General features: G+C 36.7%; 1 protein-coding gene across 1 annotated transcript in view; it reads right to left on the minus strand.

The window, feature by feature from the left end:
- Positions 1-19,996, minus strand: part of LOC150090168 (copine-8-like) — a 138,105-nt gene that overhangs the window by 84,836 nt on the left and 33,273 nt on the right. Inside the window, exon 6 of the mRNA XM_090390186.1 lies at positions 5,288-5,325. Within this exon, the coding sequence (XP_090246312.1) occupies positions 5,288-5,325 (38 nt within the window). The remainder of the gene's footprint in view (positions 1-5,287; positions 5,326-19,996) is intronic.

The following is a 19,996-nucleotide window of genomic DNA, read 5'->3' on the forward strand; positions in this document are numbered from 1 at the left end:
GATAAGCTCCACTTCCCTACAGAATTCCTCATGTGTGTTACAAAATTTCCTTTGTAAGAGTTCATGTTCCCCAGACTAATTCATGACCATTCATGTTCCCCAGACTAATGAAGCTTATGAAGAAAGGCTCAAGTTTTGCAAATTACACTGTCTGGAGACTAGGCACCAGCGAGGTGATCTGACAGAGGTGTATAAAGCCTTGAATGGTTTGAGCATGCTCAACGCCGATGGGATTCTTCCTTTTGCTCAGAATAATCACCTGAGAGGGCATAAATTCAAATTGAGGAAAGACAGATATAGGACAGATGTGAAGAAATTTGTCATTAGCAAGCGGGTAGTTGGTTGGTGGAACAGACTTCCAACCCTTGTTGTGGAAGTTGATAGCCTAAATAAATTTAAGGCTCAGTTGGACAGGTATTTTGAATGAATGGAGGGGCAAAATGGGAGTGGACTTTTTTTCTTTTTTTTTTTTTTTTTTTTTGGCTGATGCTGCATAAGCTTGCTTTCTTGCATCATATGCCTCTACTAATGCTAATGCTAATCTCACTGCTATTTCAACAGATCTTCATCCTTCCTACAATGAAGCTACAAGACCTGTAAGCAATACTCAAAATGTATCCTAATGATTGCTTTATGCAGCAGCACAATTACTTCCTTATACCTGCTGGCAAAATTTCTGTATATTATTGGCAAAACCCCATGAGCTGTCCTAGCAGCATGTCTGCACTTTTCAGAAAACTTCATGTCTGACTTCCAAATTATCCCCAGTCTTTTTTTGGTATGTTTTCCTTGGGATTACTGCTACCCATATGCAGTACTTTGAATTTGTTAATGTTAAAACTTCAATTGCCACTTCTCAGCTAATTTGCTTTTTTTCTATATCTTGATGCAGAAGCATGCTCATTACTGTCATTAGCCACCCTGCCAACTTTTATATCTGTTAGCTCTTTTGCTATAATTGGATAGATCCCATCAGCCCTAGGTCCCTTATTTATTTTTAGCTTCAGCTAGGTCTATTCCACTTTCTTCTCTGTGATCACAAAATCATTTAGCTCAGTTATAATTTGATATATTTCAGGTATTTCCATCCCTAAAAACTGCTTCACAGCTAAATGTAAATGCAAAATATTTATTTAGCTTGTCAGCAAACCTGAGCAGGATCACCAAAAGTTATTCCTTTCATATCTAGTCGGCCAATGTGGTTCATACCTTTCCCTCTAGTTTTAAACATAAACAAAGAATTCTTTGGTACTTTTTTTTAGTATTCTCAGACAAAGAATGTAGGTTTCTGTGACACCCTTTTAATTTATAATCATCCCATGCATTTTTCTTCTCTGTCACTAGTCTCATCAGTTCATCTGACATCCATTTAGGTCTAAGCCTTGAACAATATCGCTTAACTGGCATAAAAAGCTTAGTAGCTTCTAAGAACCTCTCTGAAGGCTTCCCATTCAGAATTTGTAGTTGGTAATATCATCATCAATCCCATTGAAAGGAATTTAAAAACTGTCTATAACCACCTTTACAACTGTCTATAACTGCCTTTACAAAATCCATTCCTCTTTACCTTTGATAGTAGATATATCTTTAAGTAAATCCCAAGTAATATATTACAATCACTGCTACCTAAGAAGAACTCTTTATTGCATACAAAAGGCAAAAGCCATACACAACACCTTTTACAACTACAAGCCAGGGGTATACAGGAGAGGCTAATACAATGTAATAAACAAGGATGAGATAAGAGAGAAAAAAAAAACAATATTATTACTAATTATACAAGTGTAGAAATTAAACAATGGAGAAAAAATGCCAAATTTACATATACAGGAACTCCCTGACTAAAGTAAGGGTAGAGTTCTGCGGAACACTACGTAAGTGGGATTTTACGTAAGTCGGAATTTCCTCCATGCTTGTGCAGCACTCGCAACTGTGCTTGCTGAATTTATTGAATCAAAAAAGAAATGTTCAACAAACATGTAAATTAAATTATTTATTGTATTTATTCAATTTTTTATCTCATGCACGGGTAAAATTACGAAAGCATGCAAATTAAAAAAATTTCAAAATTATAAAATTACAAAAAAAGAGAGGAGACAGGTATAATGTCAGTAAGTTTTACCTCTTGAACATCACTGCCAGAATCGACGTCTTCTGCTGATAAGTATGCCACTGCAGAGGTTGAGGGCTGTGAAGATTTAGAAGGGGTCGGCTGCTCAACCTTACGAAAGAACATATTAATGGATGACTGGACGATGGCTTTTTTCTTTTCATCATAGATTTCTTTGTAGCAAGCAAGAATATTATTCACTCCCCTCTGTTAACTTTTAAGAATGGTTCACTGTCAGGATCCATTTTCTCAAACCTCGCCATTGCCATCTCTCTGGTGATAAAGCGTCTCGGCTCCCCGTTTGGTTCATCTTGAGCTTCGTCAGCATTTTATTCTTTCACTATCGCTGCCTGCAAGTCAATAAGTTCTTCATTAGATAATTCCTTCTCTTCTTCCTCTATTAACTCCTCCATGTCTTTGGCATCAACCTCCAACTGAAGTAGCTCTGCAACCTTTACAATCTTATCTGTAACCTCTTCACATGATTAGTCTTTTTAAAATTCTTCGAAGCCTTTTACGTGTTGTGGGCATATTTTCTTCCATGCGACATTTAAATAACTTTTAGTAATTTCTGCCCAGGCCTCATTAATGTTTAAGATGGTGTGGTAAATATTGTAAGATTTCCAAAAGTCTCTTAACATAAAATTTTTCTCATCATCTACTGCAGACAATGCCTGAGCAAATGTGCATAAATAGTATGCTTTTAAATTCAAAATAACACCCTGATCCATAGGTTGGATAAGTGAAGTCATGTTTGGTGGTAGAAATATGACTCTCACGTTCAAATTGAAATCATCTAGATGCGTAGGATATCCAGGAACATTATCTAATGGAAGCAAAATCTTGAAAGGAATGTTGTTGTCTTTACAATATTTTTCAACCTTGGGAAAGTAGCAATTTAAACAAATCCTCAAAGAGAGATACTGTTATCTATGCTCTCTGGTTTGATCGGAAATGCATGGGTAGGGTGGCTTTATTGATGCCCTTAAATGCATGAGGACTTCCAAAATGGTACAAAAGCAGTGGTTTTAATTTTTAATCACCCGGTGCATTAGCCCCAAGCAAAAGCATGGCCCTATCTTTTGACACCTTGAAACCTGGGATTGTATTTGTCTCTTTGGCAATGTATGTTCGATCCGGCATTTTTTTCCAATACAGAGCAGTCTTGTGAACGTTAAAAATTTGCTGTGTTGAATAGCCGCCTTTATCAATAATTTTTTCCAAAACATCACAAAATTACCCTTCAGCTGCAGAATCGGCACTGGCAACTTTAACATTGTGGAAACCAGCATGATGCTTGAACCTATTAAACCACTCGTTGCATGCCACAAACTTGGCTTGGGGTTCGCCGTACTTATCCTTAATATCTTCATAAATACTTCTTGTTTTTGCTTGAATGGCCATTGGACTCAGGGGCACTTGCTTCTGAATCTGATTTTCCATCCATATTATTAATAGCTGTTCCATCTTCAATATAACACCTGAACACTGTTTTGTGATCACTGTTGATCACAAAACAGTGTTCAGGTGTTTTGTGATCACTGTTGATCTTAAGTGTGTTGATCCTGTGACATGTTCTTTTATATGCGCACTGTCCTTTAAAATAGTATTCATTGTTGAAGCAGTGAGACCTAATTCCCTTGAAATAGATGACAAACTTTGTCCTGCTTCATACTTCTTAATCATTTTCAACTTCATTTCTAAACCAATTTTGTTTCATTTCCTGGTACTATCACCACTTGCACTTTTCATTGGTCGCTTTCCCTTCATCATTGTATTACACAAATAGGAATGAAGAGAAGTTTCTGAAAATTTGTTTTTTATATGATTGAAGATTTCATCATAATAGCATAAAAACACACACACACAATTACAGTTATTGGTATTATCACAAATGCAATAAGATCGAGTTTACTACCTGTTTATAATAGATTGTGCTAACAGAAAAGCACAATAAATGGGAAAATGCAAAGTTTTTATTGTTTTATGGTCGTGACCTCCAGAAATGTGCTTTAGAAAAATATCACAAAGGCATTCAAAATTGATTCTTATAATGGGAACATATGATAACAATGAAAGGTTAGTGCAATTTCAATTATAAATATAACCTTTTAGAGAGATAAATAACTTAGTAATATCGTGAAATTTTCAACTTCCAAGGACTTGGAACGAATTACAAAAAAAAAACAATGTGTTATTAGGTTCACATTATGATATTTTCATGATATTTATTCCTACAGGATGCAAAATATGTTTCCATGATTTTTTTTAAGTTTTCACCGGCCAGAATAAACTTACGTAAAGTCGAATTTCCATAAGTCAAGTATTATGTAAGTCAGGGAGTTCCTGTGTGTGTGTGTATATACACACACACACACACACAACAGCATGCTATCAAGTTAAATTATTCTCCAGGGAGCAGTCCTTTAACAGTTCTGGTGTCATCTGAGCTAATGGTTTCTGTATCTGGATTTTTTGAATGCATGAAGAATCAGTGCTAATTACGAGATCAAGAGTATTACTTTCTCACTTTGCCTGTCTAAGATTAGCATTCTAGATTAGCAAATTATTTTCAAAAGCGGCATTCTTCTTATACTCCATCAGGCATCTCTCATATTGTGGAGTTATACTTCATAACTGTTTTGCCATCATTACATCACTTGGGTACCTACCCACCCACCCACCGAAGAAGGGCCAAATAGCCCTGAAATGGTGCCGTCTGGGTGGTGGTATCCACTGAGAATAAGTAACAACAGTCTTCTCCTTTAGGTGAAGCGTTACTTATTCAAAGTAATGCAATGTCATGGCAACTCATCATGAAGATATTCACAATATGAGATATGATTTAAACGATGCCACTTTTGCAAATAATTTGCTAAAGCGGAAAATTTGCTAATTTGCTAAAAATGTGCTTCTAGATTCGCCAGCTGAAAGTCATTGCTTTAAATAATAAAATGAATGTGTAAGGGATATGCTTGTATCCTTTACACATCTACTTTCATTCCATCTTCTAATATCTATTTTGAGTGTCTTATTGGTAATACTATTCTAATTTGAATTAAACAGTTAAGATTTAAAATTCTTGCTCTATTTAATTCAAGAATAAAAAATATTTAAGAAAAATTCTTTTTGTTTACTCCATTAAAGAAATTATACATAACTATTTACCATACTTACTTAACAGAGTTCCACAGTTTTGACTCATTCCACCAGTACTGCCAAATAAACATAATTACTTTTTACTTTATTATAACTTAATTAAATTCATACAATATAATCAATTAATATCTTATTAGGTTTAGGACGGTCTTACTCATTATTATATAATGATTTCAGAAACATTAAAGAATATCTATTTATCTATATCAGTTTTGAGTTCACATCAATACCTCAATGATATTATAAACTACAACTTAATAGTATACAAAATTGCATGAAAAGCTCTTTTTTAACATAGAAATTAATTGTTATATTTAATTTGTTTTGATCACACTGGAGAAAATATTTTCTCAAGTGCAATCAAATTTCTCAATGTATATTTTTACACTAACTACTGAATAATAAATACTTAAAAACAGAAACCCTAAGTGAGTATTCTTTCCTGACAATCTCTATAGTTTAATAGTTCTTCCCCTGAAGGACCTGATGGTAAGAGTTGGTTATCGGAAGAAATGATACATGAAAATCGGAAGAAATGATACATGAAAATCGTAAGTATAAAAATAAATTTATACTTATATACATAGCTTAATTAATATACATATTAATTAAACATAACACTTTGTAATATGATTATAATTTAAAATGGTCACATTTTAAAACAGCCTCCAGATGCTGCGACTTGCAGAACTTAAGCCTTCATAAGCGCACCCCTTTGTCTCTCTCACCAATCTTGTTGCCCTTCTCTGTACTCATCTCTGTGTTCTAGCAAATGCTGGAACACATGAGGAGTTATTCAAGGAGAGGAATGCCAGAAGTTTATCAAACTCTAGCAGGGAGCTAAGTGATTTTGTAATAACTGACAGCAAAGTGGAGGAGAAATTGTTGAAGTTAAACATAAAAAAGGCACTTGGGAGTAGATGGATCTATCCAGTTATATTGAAGGATGCAGCAAGGGAAGTTAGCAAACCATTAGCCATAATTATGAGAGCATCCTTAAATTCAGGGGAGGTCCCCATGGACTGGAGATGTACAAATGTATCCCCAATTCACAAAGGGTTCAAAGGGTGACACAAATAATTATAGACCTGTTAGTTTAACTTCTGTTCCTCCTTGACAAAAGATATAAGCTTGCTTTCTTGCATCATATGCCTCAACTAATGCTAATTTTAGATTGCTTTAAATTATCGCTACAAAGTCTATTTATAGATTTTTCAATATTGTACAACAGTCTATATTCACGATCACTTGCACGAGTTTCTTCTAACACTCTCCTCAGAACAGCTATAGCTTCACAAGTTTGCTGTTTTGTAACTGGAATTCGTTCTGGTTCATCTTCATTTTCCTCCTCGGTGAAATTATCAGTAACAGTTTCAGGCAATTTCTTCATCTGTTAAAGCCGTAGTAACTTGTAGATCATCATCTATGTCCACCCAATCATTAAACTACTGTTCACCCCTGTCTTCATGCTTTTCAACATGATCAGTATCGTGATTTAGTTGACACTCAAGAATTAATCCACGTTTTTTGAAACAGTTGCTAATGCCAGTTTCGGAAACTTCATTCCAGGCACTCGCTGTCATATGAAGTGCATCTAGAACAGTTATCTGCTTTGTGATATCAGATGATGTTCCCAAACCATCATCTGGATGATTCTTCACATCATATCTGATCTATAAAAGGTCTTAAAAGTTTTTATTATTCCCTGGTCGAGAGGTTGAATCGGTGATGTGGTATTAGAAAGTAGAAGAACTAATTCAATGTTATTGAAAGTCAACTTTGGATGAGCTGGGCAGTTGTCCAAAACCAAGGGTTTTTTTTTGTTTTTCTTATCCGATTGCAAATCCCATTTATGAAGATAATTTTCAAATAAAGAAGTTGTCATCCAAGCATTGGCATTATTGGCATATTAAACAGGCAGCTGTTTTACTCCTTTCATACATCTACTCCTGCCTATAACTAATAACTCCTGCTTATAACAATTTACTTCTGCCTATAACTAACGGCTTCATTGATTGTTCTCATCATGTTGCATGTTAAAAGAACTGTAATCCTGCCTTTGATCTTCTTTCCTGCAGACTCAGAGAAATTTTTTAAAAATCATGCAATGGTCTGGGGTAGCCCTGTAGTACAACCCTGTTTCATCTGTATTAAAAATGTCTTCGGGATTATAAGTGCTTAACACATTTTGCCAAGAGGTTTTCAACCAGCTGCAGAACCATCGGAATCCTGTTTTTCTCCATGAAGTTTTTTGTAAACAATATCATACCTCCCCTTCCATCTTGTCAGCCATCCGTCAATCGCCTTAAACTCTTTGGACAGTTTTTCAGCAAAATCATTAGCTTTTTGAAGAAGAATGCTAGAAATGATATTGGTGTATTAAATGAGCTGGCCTGTTTGAACCAAAAAAACTACTGTTTGGCATTTCCCTTCACGCTTCCTTTGTTTGTTTCACTAATCACATTGGTGTTTAATGCATGACGTGATTTAATAATTTTGATAAAGATGACTGAGGCACTCCTAATTTTACTGAAGCTTCCCTTTGAGACATATTGTCTAAGTTTAATTTATCATATGTTTCTATAATTTGTAACTTATCTTTTACACTCAAATTCACTCTCTTTCTGTTCACTCACATTTTTTTTTTTTTTTTTTTTTTTTTTTGGGTAGTAAAATTTAAAACACAGTAGACAAGATAAGCATCAATCAATAACAAAGCACACAGTACACACAAATTGGACTAACGTGACACACGCAAGTGAGATGAAGAGCAGATTTCAGTGAAGGGGAAACACATTTCACCATAATATCATGAAAACACAGAATTTCAGCTATCAGTATTATTACAAATGCTATAAGATCGAGTTTATTACCCGTTTATTGCATTAACAGAAAAGCCAAATAAACCAGAAACTCCAAATTGGTTTTATTGTTTTATGGTTGTGACCTCCAGAAATGTGCTTTAGAAAAATATCACAGAGGCATTCAAAATTGATTCTAATAACAGAAAATGTGATTCTAATAAAGTATGAAAGTGTAGTGCATTTTATTGATTTGAATTTTTTCTTCGAAATTTGATTCTATAAGGTGGCTGATTCTAATAACCAGTGATCACTATAACCAGCACTTATTGTATATACATTTGCACTTATGAAAGAGTTAAAATATGAGATATCGATATAACAAATAGTGGGTGATCTTGTCTAGCATGCCATCAGAGATTTGCTAACAAATCTCTAATGGCATGTGAATAAATGAAGCAGTTCTATGTCAACTGACTAGTCACATAAGGAAATTAAAACTTTGATTATTTTAATATAGCAAAAGCTATATTAAAATACAGCATATATATGAAATGGAATTTCACACAGAACTGCTTCATTATTCACACATTGTCAGATATTTTCTAAATGAAACCATTCATTATCTGATGAGAGACTAGTAAGTCTTGAAAACAGGCTGTCACTGCAGTGTCTTATTTTAAAAATGGAATAGCCTTTTTGTATGTTGTTTGTTTAGAAGTAGTGCTAACTGATATGACCCATGGTTAAGAGAGTTTGTTTTACTTTGAGTAGAATAAATTCTTCCTTTTCAAATGTCACAAAAAACCAATTTAGGACCATAGCATTTATTCATGGCAACTTAAATCTTGTTGTCTGCAAATTCGATTGAAGGACAAGAGAGAGAGAGAAGGAGGGAGGGAGAGAGAGAGAGAGAGAGAGAGAGAGAGAGAGACCTCAATTTACTAATTTCTTCTATATAGATCTTGATATGAACTGAAATTTAATTAGATCCTGTACAGTTTAAATTTGCAATATTTGTTTCCTGTAAGAACCCAAGCAAAGAGTTTAATAGCTTTTGAGGACTTTCTGAATAGTCTCAGAAATACAACAGGTTTTAGATGTTGGACATCTAACATCTACCGCACATAGCTTGGAGATTGGACTTAGTAAGTTTATGGAATAAATTTGCAATTAAATAAATTATTCAATTGGAAAACAAAGTTGGAAAACAGGCCGGCCTTGAGCTTTGGGTTGTATAACACAAAACTTTCTAGCGATGACTGACAAACTGACTTAAAATAAATTTATTAAAATAAATAAATAATATCTACATAAAATACTAAAACAGAGATAAAATATAAAATAAAATAAAATAAAAGTGTTAAAATACAATAAAATAAAAGCACTCAAATACAATAAAATAAAAGCACTGAAATACAATAAAATAAAAGCATTGAAATACAATAAAATACGGGTAAAACTAATAAAATATACAGTAGCTTTCGAGATGAAATGCCTCTTCATCAGCTTAGTTGGTGAATGGTGTACTGCAGTATATACAGGGTGTTTCAGTTAAACGTTTCAGAACTTCTAAGAGGGGTAGGGTACATCCTGACAACTCGAAATCATATAGCAATGTGGGGTCGGAAATGCTTTCCTGAAGCGGTGTTGTACACGGAAGCACCATAAAGAAAAGAGACCGTAAGTGAGAAATCATTTTAATAATACATGAAAAGAAGCAAAAGGTACATGGATTAAAGTAAGTGTTCGAAGTTTCTTCCACGGGCTACAATGCACGCCTCACATCTCCGACGCATGGACATCCGAACATTCTGGAATACTCCAGGCGAATTTCGAATTTCTTCGGCAGCTACTGCGATTCTTGCAACCAGCTCCTCAGCATTGTCAACAGGGGTGTCATAAACTAGCGATTTCATATGACCCCAGAAATAAAAATCAAGACATGATAGGTCGGGTGACTGAGCAGGCCAACGCACGGGACCACCACGTCCGATCCACTGTTGACCAAATGTGACATCCAGGTAGTTACGAACATCTCCGCTATAATGGGCAGGGGCTCCATCGTGTTGGAACCACATTGTCTGTTGCGTCGATGCAGAAATCTGTTCATCTCTCAAAAGTTGTGGCAATACTTGCTGCAGAAAGATCAAGTAGATAGGTCCGGTTAGACGACACGATAACAGGTAAGGTCCGATGAGGTGATCTCCCATAATACCGGCCCATACATTGACCGAAAATCGAATCTGTGCTGCACGACGTCGTATTGCATGCGGGTTCTCGACCGCCCAGATATGGTCGTTATGTGTGTTGAAAATTCCTTCCCTTGTGAAGGATGCCTCATCGGAAAACAACACTTCAGCAGGAAAAATGGGATTTGTAGCACATTTTCCACGGTACCACTGTGCGAAAGCGATACGAGGTTGAAGAAACTTCGAACACTTACTTTAATCCATGTACCTTTTGCTTCTTTTCATGTATTATTAAAACGATTTCTCACTTACGGTCTCTTTTCTTTTTATGGTGCTTCTGTGTACAACACCGCTTCAGGAAAGCATTTCCGACCCCACATTGCTATATGATTTCGAGTTGTCAGGATGTACCCTACCCCTCTTAGAAGTTCTGAAACGTTTAACTGAAACACCCTGTATATGTTGATTACAACAGCAAAAATCAGCTGAGCATGATCTTGCATCACGAGTATGGTGACTGCCAGCACTCAATGCACTGCAAAACAGTAGATTCCACAATGGGGTACAAGTACACTCACCTATTGCGATTCATGGTACTATTACTGTTAGCTATGTGGAGTGCCTCAAGCCATGAGCTCTGGTGGTAATCATGTGAATAGTTGACGATTTCAATATCCCATCGGGGATCAAGAATGTGCTGCTCAACCCAATAATGCTTGGCAACTGTGGACAGTTCAAAATTAGCAGTTCGAAGAGCCACCTCATGTTCAGAAACCCTATCTTTCAATTTCCTACCGGACTCATCTACATAACACCCCCTCCACAATCCAGACATGTAATGCAGTATACAGAATCACTTTGTAGGAGAGGAGGAACAGGTGTTTCACCTTAGAAATAATAGACTGTAATTTCCTCACCAGAAGTTGTACACATTGTATATGGTGGAGATGCAAAATCCGATACGCCCAGATAATAGGGGATGTAGGCGGTAGAAATAAATTCATTGACATGAGGAGGGTTAGACAGAGCAACAAATTCGTGAGCCTGGAGCTCCTATCTATCATCTATCTAGAACCTGAGGTGGATAATCACTTTGTGGATAGTTCGATTGGTGACAGGCAATTGGAAATTTCCAAAATTAGGGTGGAGCTTTCAAATTGCAGTTATCCACCTCAGGTTCTAGATAGATGTGAGCTCCAGGCTCATGAATTTGTTGTGCAATCTAACCCTCCTTGTGTCAATGAATTTATTTCTACTGCCTACATCCCCTGTTATCTGGGTGTTAGGATTTTTGCGACTCCACTATATATGATGTGTGCAACTTCCGGGGAGGAAAGTACAGTCTATTATTTCTAAGGTGAAAACACCTGTTCCTACTCTCCTACGAAGTGGTTCCGTATAACGCATTACATATCCAGTTTGTGGTGGGGTGTTATGTAGGTGAGTCTGGCAAGAGATTGAAAGATAGGGTTTCTGAACGTGAGGTGACTCTTTGAACTGCTAATTTTGAACTCTCTGTGGTCACCAAGCATTATTGGGTTGAGCAGCACAATCTTGGTCCCTGACAGGATATTGAAATTGTCAACTATTCACGTGATTACCACCAGAGCTCATGGCTTGAGGCACTCCACATAGCTAGCAATAATAGTCCCATGAATTGCAATAGGAGAGTGCACTTGTACCCCATTATGGAATCTACTCTTTCACAGTGCAATGAGCATTGGCAAACATCACTTGTACATAATTCTGCTCTACCAACACAGGACTTGTGATGCAAGATCATGCTCAGCTGACATTTGCTGTTGTAACTAACACATATATACTGCAATACACCATTCACCGGCTAAGCTGATGAAAAGGCACTTTGTCACGAAAGCTATTGTATATTTTATTAGTTTTATCCATATTTTATTGTTTTAACACTTTTATCTTATTGTATTTTAATTCTTTTATTTTATCTCTGTTTTAGTATTTCATGTAGATATTTATTTTTTTTAAATAAATTTATTTTAAGTCAGTTTGTCGGTCATCACTATAAAGTTTTGTGATGGAAAACAAAGGTCATTAGAATAAGTCAAATATTACAGATAGCTTTGTACAATCAACAAATCTAGTATTTGTATTAGTACAGTAAACCCCCGCTATTCGCAGTCGCTGATTTAATATAAAATGAAACCTAAAAAAATGTGAATATTTTCCACCATAAAAAAACATGGGTGTGCCTAAAATCATCTTTCCTGGTCAAAACAGCGCTCAGTGGGCGTGGGAGAGGGGTGACAAAATCGCGAGCGTGGATGTTTCCCCCTAATCCTTGTTCAGTATGTGTTATGAGCTTGTCATGGAAGGTTCGTCGTTTGCTTTTAATTTATATGCTTATAAATTGAATAAATTTATAAATTGGTATGCTTACAAAAGTGAAAAATCTACCATTTTGCAGTGTGTTAGTGTAAACATACTTTTTCGAATGTATTAACAGTTAAAAGAAAGTGACTTTATTGTGGACAAGTTCTTTTTTCACCCCTACAAAACTATGGCTACGAATAACATGGGAATTGTGAAAAGATCAAAGAAGGTGATGACATTAGCGAGTAAAATTGAGTTATTAGACAAAATTTCTAATAGTGAAAGTGTCTTGTCAGTGGCAAAACATTATAAAATCAATGAGTGAACGGTACGATCAATCAAGAAATCGTAAGAAAAAATCCACCGTAGTGTCCATGAAAACGCACTAATTGCTTCAAACATTTGCTCTGTAACTCGGGATGTTAAATTAGAAAAAAATGGAAAATACTTTAAATCTGTGGATAGAAGACCGAACTCAAAATAAAATTCTGTTATGTTCACTCATCATTCGTGAAAAGGCAAAACAGCTTTATCAACACTTTAGCGAAACTGGTGATAGCACTGGCAGGATAAGTTTTTTAGCTAGCAAAGGTGCTTGTTTGAAAGATTTGTTTGAAATTTCTAATAAATATTACATTTAATATTAAATTGTTTCTTATTTTCATTTCGATGCCTTATGCTTCCATTTCACTACATACTGTCTATGTACATAGTCATCTTATGAAGGTACATATAATACATACATAGACAAAATTTTACACTAGTTTTTCTTATATATTTCATACTTTGGAACGGAACCCCTTTATTACTATGGGAGCCATAACTCAGTATTTGCGGAATTTCTCAGGAACGTAACCCCTGCAAATAGCGGGGGTTTACTGTATAGGCAAAATGATAAGGCAGTCAAGACATGCAATTTCAGCCTTAAAAAAATTAAGGCCAGCTCAACCCTTTATATTTACATGGCTCTCAGGGCTTCAAGGTTAAATGGCATTTTGTTCCAACAACTAATTATTTTTTAGCTAAAAGAAAATTTTCTTATATCAGTCAGCAAGTTAATTCCTTAATTTAAACATATTTCCTCTAGTTTATGCCACCTGGGATAAAGATAAGAGATTCCATTGTTTAATTCACTCAGGCCCTTTAAAGCATGAAATGCAGCTCATAAAAACTGGAATCTCTTTCTGAAGAATTACTACTTTATGCTTATACTTAAATACCTTACTGCTTTTCATTACACAATTTCCCACAGGTTCAAATCCTTTTTAAAATGTAAGTTTCCAAATCCATATAGGTGTTTTTCCTTCTGCTTGGAAATTTGCTCATATACAGCCAGTTCCTAAAAAGGGTGACAAATCCCTCCCATCCAATTATCGTCCCATTGCAATTACTTCTACTCTTTCTAAAGTAATGGAGAAATCAATTAACCGCCAACTCTTAAACTACCTAGAAACCTTCCGTCTGATCAACGATCGCCAGTATGGATTCCGTCAGTGTCGATCCACTGGTGATATTCTGGCTTATGTTACCCATTTATGGACTAATTCAATGGAAAGGTTCGGTGAACACAAGTAGTTGCTCTTGACATCTCAAAGGCTTTTGATCGTGTTTGGCATAAAAGTCTTCTAAACAAGCTTCCATCTTATGGTTTGCCAACTGTTTTTAGTAATTGGTTATCCAGTTTTCTCTCTGATCGCTCACTGAGGGTGATGGTAGATGGCTCTCTTTCTTCTAACTTCTCCACTAATGCCGGTGTCCCCCAAGGTTCAGTTCTTTCCCCACTCTTTTCCTCTTGTATATTAATGACCTTCTTCCATTGACTGGAAATCCTATCCATAGTTTTGCCGATGATAGCACATTGCATTCCACTTTCCATTTTGAGAAACCTTGTCCTGCTCAATCAGCTTCAACTTCTCGAAAATCTGCTACCAATTCCTTAAATGCCGATCTTCAGGTATTTCTCCAGTGGGGCAAAGACAACTTAGTTGATTTCAACCCTTCTAAAACTCAGTCTTGTCTTATATCTCGCAAAAAAGGATTCTTCTACTCCTATGCTTATCTTTAGTGACACTCCGAGTTCTAGGCAAAATGATATATCTCTTTTGGGGATTACCCTGACTTCTAATCTCTCTTGGCACAAGCACATTACAAATATTGCTTCCTCTGCATCTAAAAAACTTACGTTTTCTCTTTCGCTCTCAGCGTTACTTTTCTTCCAAACAGCTGCTCACTCTGTATAAATCGCAAATCCGCCCTGCCATCGAATATTGTCCCCACATCTGGGGTGGTGCCCCCAAACCTCTCTCAGGCTTCTTGATTCCATTCAGAAGAGGGCAGTTAGGTTAATTAATGATTCATCTCTAACTGAGTCTCTCCACTCACTTTCTCATAGACGTACTGTTTCTGCTGCATGCCTCTTCTACAGATACTTCCACGGGCACTGTTCTTCTGAATTGGCTTCTATAATTCCCACTCTCTCTTTCAAAACAGTCCGAACACATGCCGCCACCAGCCAACATCCATTTACTGTCCAACTTCAAACCCACAGAACCAACTTTTCATCTTCCTCATTTATTCATTCAACTGCCGTTTTCTGGAACAACCTTCCTTCATACGTATTTCCTGAAAATTACAATCTACAGGAGTTCAAGTCCAATGTCAACATATATCTTCTTTCATCTTCTCAACCTCCAACCCAAGCACGGTACTAAGTACCATAGGTTCTAATACCTCTCGTGTTTGGGGTTCACATAAAAAAAATAATAATAAAAAATAAAAAAAAAAAAAAAATACAGATTGAAATTCAATCCTGAATCATTTTATACAGGGTGTTTCAAAATTTCAAGAACAAATATAGGAGTATATTCTACAGCCAAAAATTAAGAAAAACAGTTCCTATAAACATATGTTAAAAAAGTCTCTTTCTGAGATGATAAACATTAATCATAAATTACAAAACATGAAAAGAAACTGAAATAACCTTTTAAAAATAAAGCAACTAAAGCAATTGTTCAAAGTGACCATCATTTCGTTCAATGAAGCATTCAGCACAATGAATCCACAATTCCATGGCACAGCATGTCTTATTACTATTCTTGATGGTTTCAGAAGCTATTAAAATGTCATTTCACAGTTCATCCATCACATCACAGTTCCTTTAAGGTAAAACTCCATGGCCTGGGACTAACCAATGACCCTCCACCTGCATTTGCAAAGCAAACGAAGACCCTGACACATCTACTTTATGATTGTCCATATTATGGCAACCATTGGAACAGATTTATTGATAAGCTCGGTTTGCTCCCCAGAAACTATGAATATCTCCGCATCAATGAAGAGGAATACTATAAGGCTTTCGTACAGCATTCACAAGCTGTCTTTGAATCTAGGAGAGCCATAAAGAGGCAAGCTCTGCAAAACACCCCTGTAAATACAAGCTAATTAGCCAAAAGCAATTTACAGCTGCAAAATATAATAATCACCTTCCTGATACATAATGCCAAGCCAATCTTCCCTCTAACAAGACTAATCCATAATTGTGAACCTACTTACCTCGATTTTATTAACCTATTGTAACCACAGTGACTGGGCTGGTCCCAGAGCTGAATTAGGCAGTGTATGGTGGACCCCTGGGAGTAGCTGCCTATGAGCCTGCTATATGCCGGCCACCAAATTCTAAAACCAATAAGGACACTTTCCCCTGCTGGGACCAGGGACAACTTGTTTCCTGGCCTGTGGTGGGGATCCAATCTTTACATCACCACTGAAGCTACCCCCCCCCTAGTGTCAGAAGAAAGTATCCAGGGCACTCTTGTTGCATGTTAAGTCTTGTATGGATGATAACATAACAAAACAGTGAGAGTGTCTCTTTGTGCATGAAAGATCAAAGGCAAATATTAATTAATTAATTAATTAATGTTAAGCTATGTATGAGTAGTACAGTATGTTAAGCTATGTATGAGTAGTATAGCAACTTAAATTGTGTTAATGACATTGTCCTCCTATGTCTGTGTGTATGAAACTGTAAGCGTAAATGTCCATGTGTATATCTAAGTTTTTTTTTTTTTTTTTTTTTATGAAAACCCCAAACACGAAAGGTATCAAAACCTATAGTACTTAGTACCGTGCATGGGTTGAAGGAGAAGTATGGGGGGGGGGATGCCGGAAACTTTGCTCTAGAGACTAAACATGGGTTTCACCACTTCAAGCCTCCAATAAGCAAAGTGGTGGTATTTCACCGGTTGATGAAAGTCATCTACCACCTACGTGTATGTGTGTGTGTGTGTGTGTAAAGGTATTTGTATTCTGTTAAAAAAAAAAAAAAATTTAAATGTGAGTTTATCTAGAAAGCAGTGTGTGTCCTGAATGTATTTATGTCAGTCCTGTGTTTGTATGAGTGGTTGAACAAATGGGGTATTAAGTCTGTTCACATAATGTCTGTCTCTTACATGTCTATATAAATGGGTAAGGACCTGTGTATGTAGGTCTGTTGTTAATTTGTGTGTGAGAGGGCATACATCTTTGTGTGTATGCAAGAGTGAACAACTGTGTATGTTTGTTTGTTCATACTCGATTGTTGCTCCTGGATATGCATTATAAAGAAATAAAAAATTTTAAAACGTGTAAGTGTACATGCATGTATGAAAAGACATATGATTGAGAATGTCAGTGTGCAGCTGATCTGACCCCTCTCCACAAATGACTTACAGCTGGGGTATCCCTGCCTGGACCTGCCCCCATGCTGCCCATTGACCACATTTGCTGATGCCATGCTGATTTCTCTTCTTAGGCAGCATGGTGTATGGGATGTTGACACTGACTGCTGATGGTCTACACTAGTGTGGGATTACAGGATCCTGCAAATGGCCATGTGCCAGCCACAAGACAACCCATCCAATTGGGAGCCCTGACTCTGACTATACAGGCAGTTTCTGCTTTATGAATTTCCCGGGCTTATGAGGTCCTTTTTTCAAATATCAAGTATCAACAGAATCGAAATATCAACATTAATTGTAATAAATGCTAAACATTCATAAATATGGCATTTCAAACAATGCGTGTAGCTATGCAATACATTGCTACTGTGTGTGTGTGTGTTTATTTGTTCAGGCAGAGATAAATGGAGATTCAACTCTAAAAGAATTTTGGAAAGAATTCCATATTTTAGATGCAATCAAAATAATAAAACAAGCCTGGGTCAAAATTACAGAGAAGAACATGAAGGGTGTTTGGAATAAACTCTCTCATCAGTTTATTGGTAATTTTGAAGGATTTCAAGGACCAGCAGAGATCGTACAAAATGAAATAAGCAGTCGTTAATATTGCTAACCAATTGCAGCTTGAGCTCACAAATGAAGACCTCCTTGAAATGGCAAAATGTGAAGAAGCTGAGGATGAAGAAGATTTAACAGCTGAAACTCCTGTTTGTTCCTTCACTCCCTTAAGTGAAGGAAAGAACAGGAGGCTTGACAAAGCTTTTCGCCACATAGAAAAAGCAACTGAGATTTTCGAGTCACAAGATTCAAATTTCGAGTGCACTAGAAAAGTTGCTACAGATTTAAAAAAATGCTTATGCATGCTATCATGAAATTTATAAAGAAAAGAGAAGACTGTCTTGGAAACAAATGACTCCTGAAGAAGACGACTCCTTTGTGCTACCAACAAACCAATGAATGCTGAGCCAACATTAAGTCAAGAACCATCAACAAGTGTGCATTTATTTGATGATGAAGAATAAACATTCTTTAACATTTGTATGACATAAATAATTTCTTTATATAATATAATAATTTCTTTATAATTTCTTGTTTTCATTTCTTTGGATAAATAAATCATTGTTTAAGCATAAACTATTGTTCTGTTGACCTTTATTTAACATCACTATGGTCAAATTTCATTGTTGAGAACGTAACCCCTGTTTTTAACATTATGTCTAAGGAAAAAAATTCCTGCTTTACAAGTTTTCACTCTATGAGCGCGAGCTAGGAACGAATTAACTCATAAAGTCGGAAACTACCTACACTCCCAAACTCCAAAGGCTAACTCCTACATCCACAGGAGCCTTTTTGCTCCTGTGGGGCATTCGAGACTTGGTTGCACATGATTTTTTATTGCAGGAAGTATACTGTGCAGAGGCATCTCTTGATAGAGGGAATAGAGAATTCCTGAACTGACTAAAGATAATCTACTCTTTGTTGAAAACTCTGACAATTTTGATATTTTTCAGCAGCAGCAGCAGTCTTTGCAAGGAAAGCAGAGGCACAGTCCACGATGAGGACTTGATAAATTGATTATCTGATTGTGTGACTCCCGAGGGAGTCACACAATCAGGTAATTAATTTATCAAGTGGTTAATACTCTGAGAAATCAGACTCAAACACCATTGAGTCTGGTCTCTCAGAGTATTAACCACATTGCGGACACCACTGGTTTTGCACTACCTCCAGCTAGTGCAGGATTTTAGTGCATTATGCACTGTCAGATGATAGTTGACCCAGGCCCGGCTTCTCATGCCTAGGGACGGGCATCAAGCAGCAGCTGTCCAGGTGTTAGCTGCTTCCGGTGGCGAAGTGGCCTAACACTAATAACACAACATACACAATACTACACACATACACTGACACTTTTTTCAGGCCAGTTTCACAGACATTCTGTGCCAACACAAGTGAACAAGGTGGAGATGGGCTTATGCCTTGGAGCCACCCTGAAACAAGGACACACACACACACACACACACACACACACACACACACACACACACACACACACACACACACACACACACACACACACACACACACACTTCCCCCTCCTCACCTTAAATATTTCATCTGGTGGACCTTACCACTACATACACTATCTGCTGTTTTTATCAGTTTCCCCCCCATGGAGGGTGGGCTCCTTCCATAGGGTTCCCTTCTATCACTCACCTATCTTCAAACTCATGGTGGATGTCTCCCTATCATCCACCCCCCATCATTTTTATCCTAAACTCAGCTATCTCCTCTGTGCTCTCCTCCTAATAAACTTTTTTTTTGGGCCCTCCCTAGTAAACTTAGGTGATACGAGAGCTCTTGGACCTACCAACCTGGCTCACCTCCTTGTGGCTCTGGATGCTAACTAGGGGACAGTGGTGTTCCATAGGCCCCTAAACTAAGTGGGCAGATGAACATCATGCCAACATAACCCTACACAAACACATACTAACCAACACTATCTGGCTTTTACAGAGTTTGTATTATGTCAAAATTACAACACGTAGTTTGGGAAAATCCTGGGACTGCAGGACATGTACTATACACTATAGTTCATCCATTGCATAGTCGAGGGAAACCCCCTGTGCTACTTGACAGAATACACAAAAGAAAAGACAAAAGTTTATCCATTGTGGA

Source organism: Mastigoproctus giganteus, chromosome 2 (genome assembly GCF_048544385.1).
Source record: "Mastigoproctus giganteus isolate SK-2022 chromosome 2, ASM4854438v1, whole genome shotgun sequence".
NCBI lineage: Eukaryota > Metazoa > Arthropoda > Arachnida > Uropygi > Thelyphonidae > Mastigoproctus > Mastigoproctus giganteus.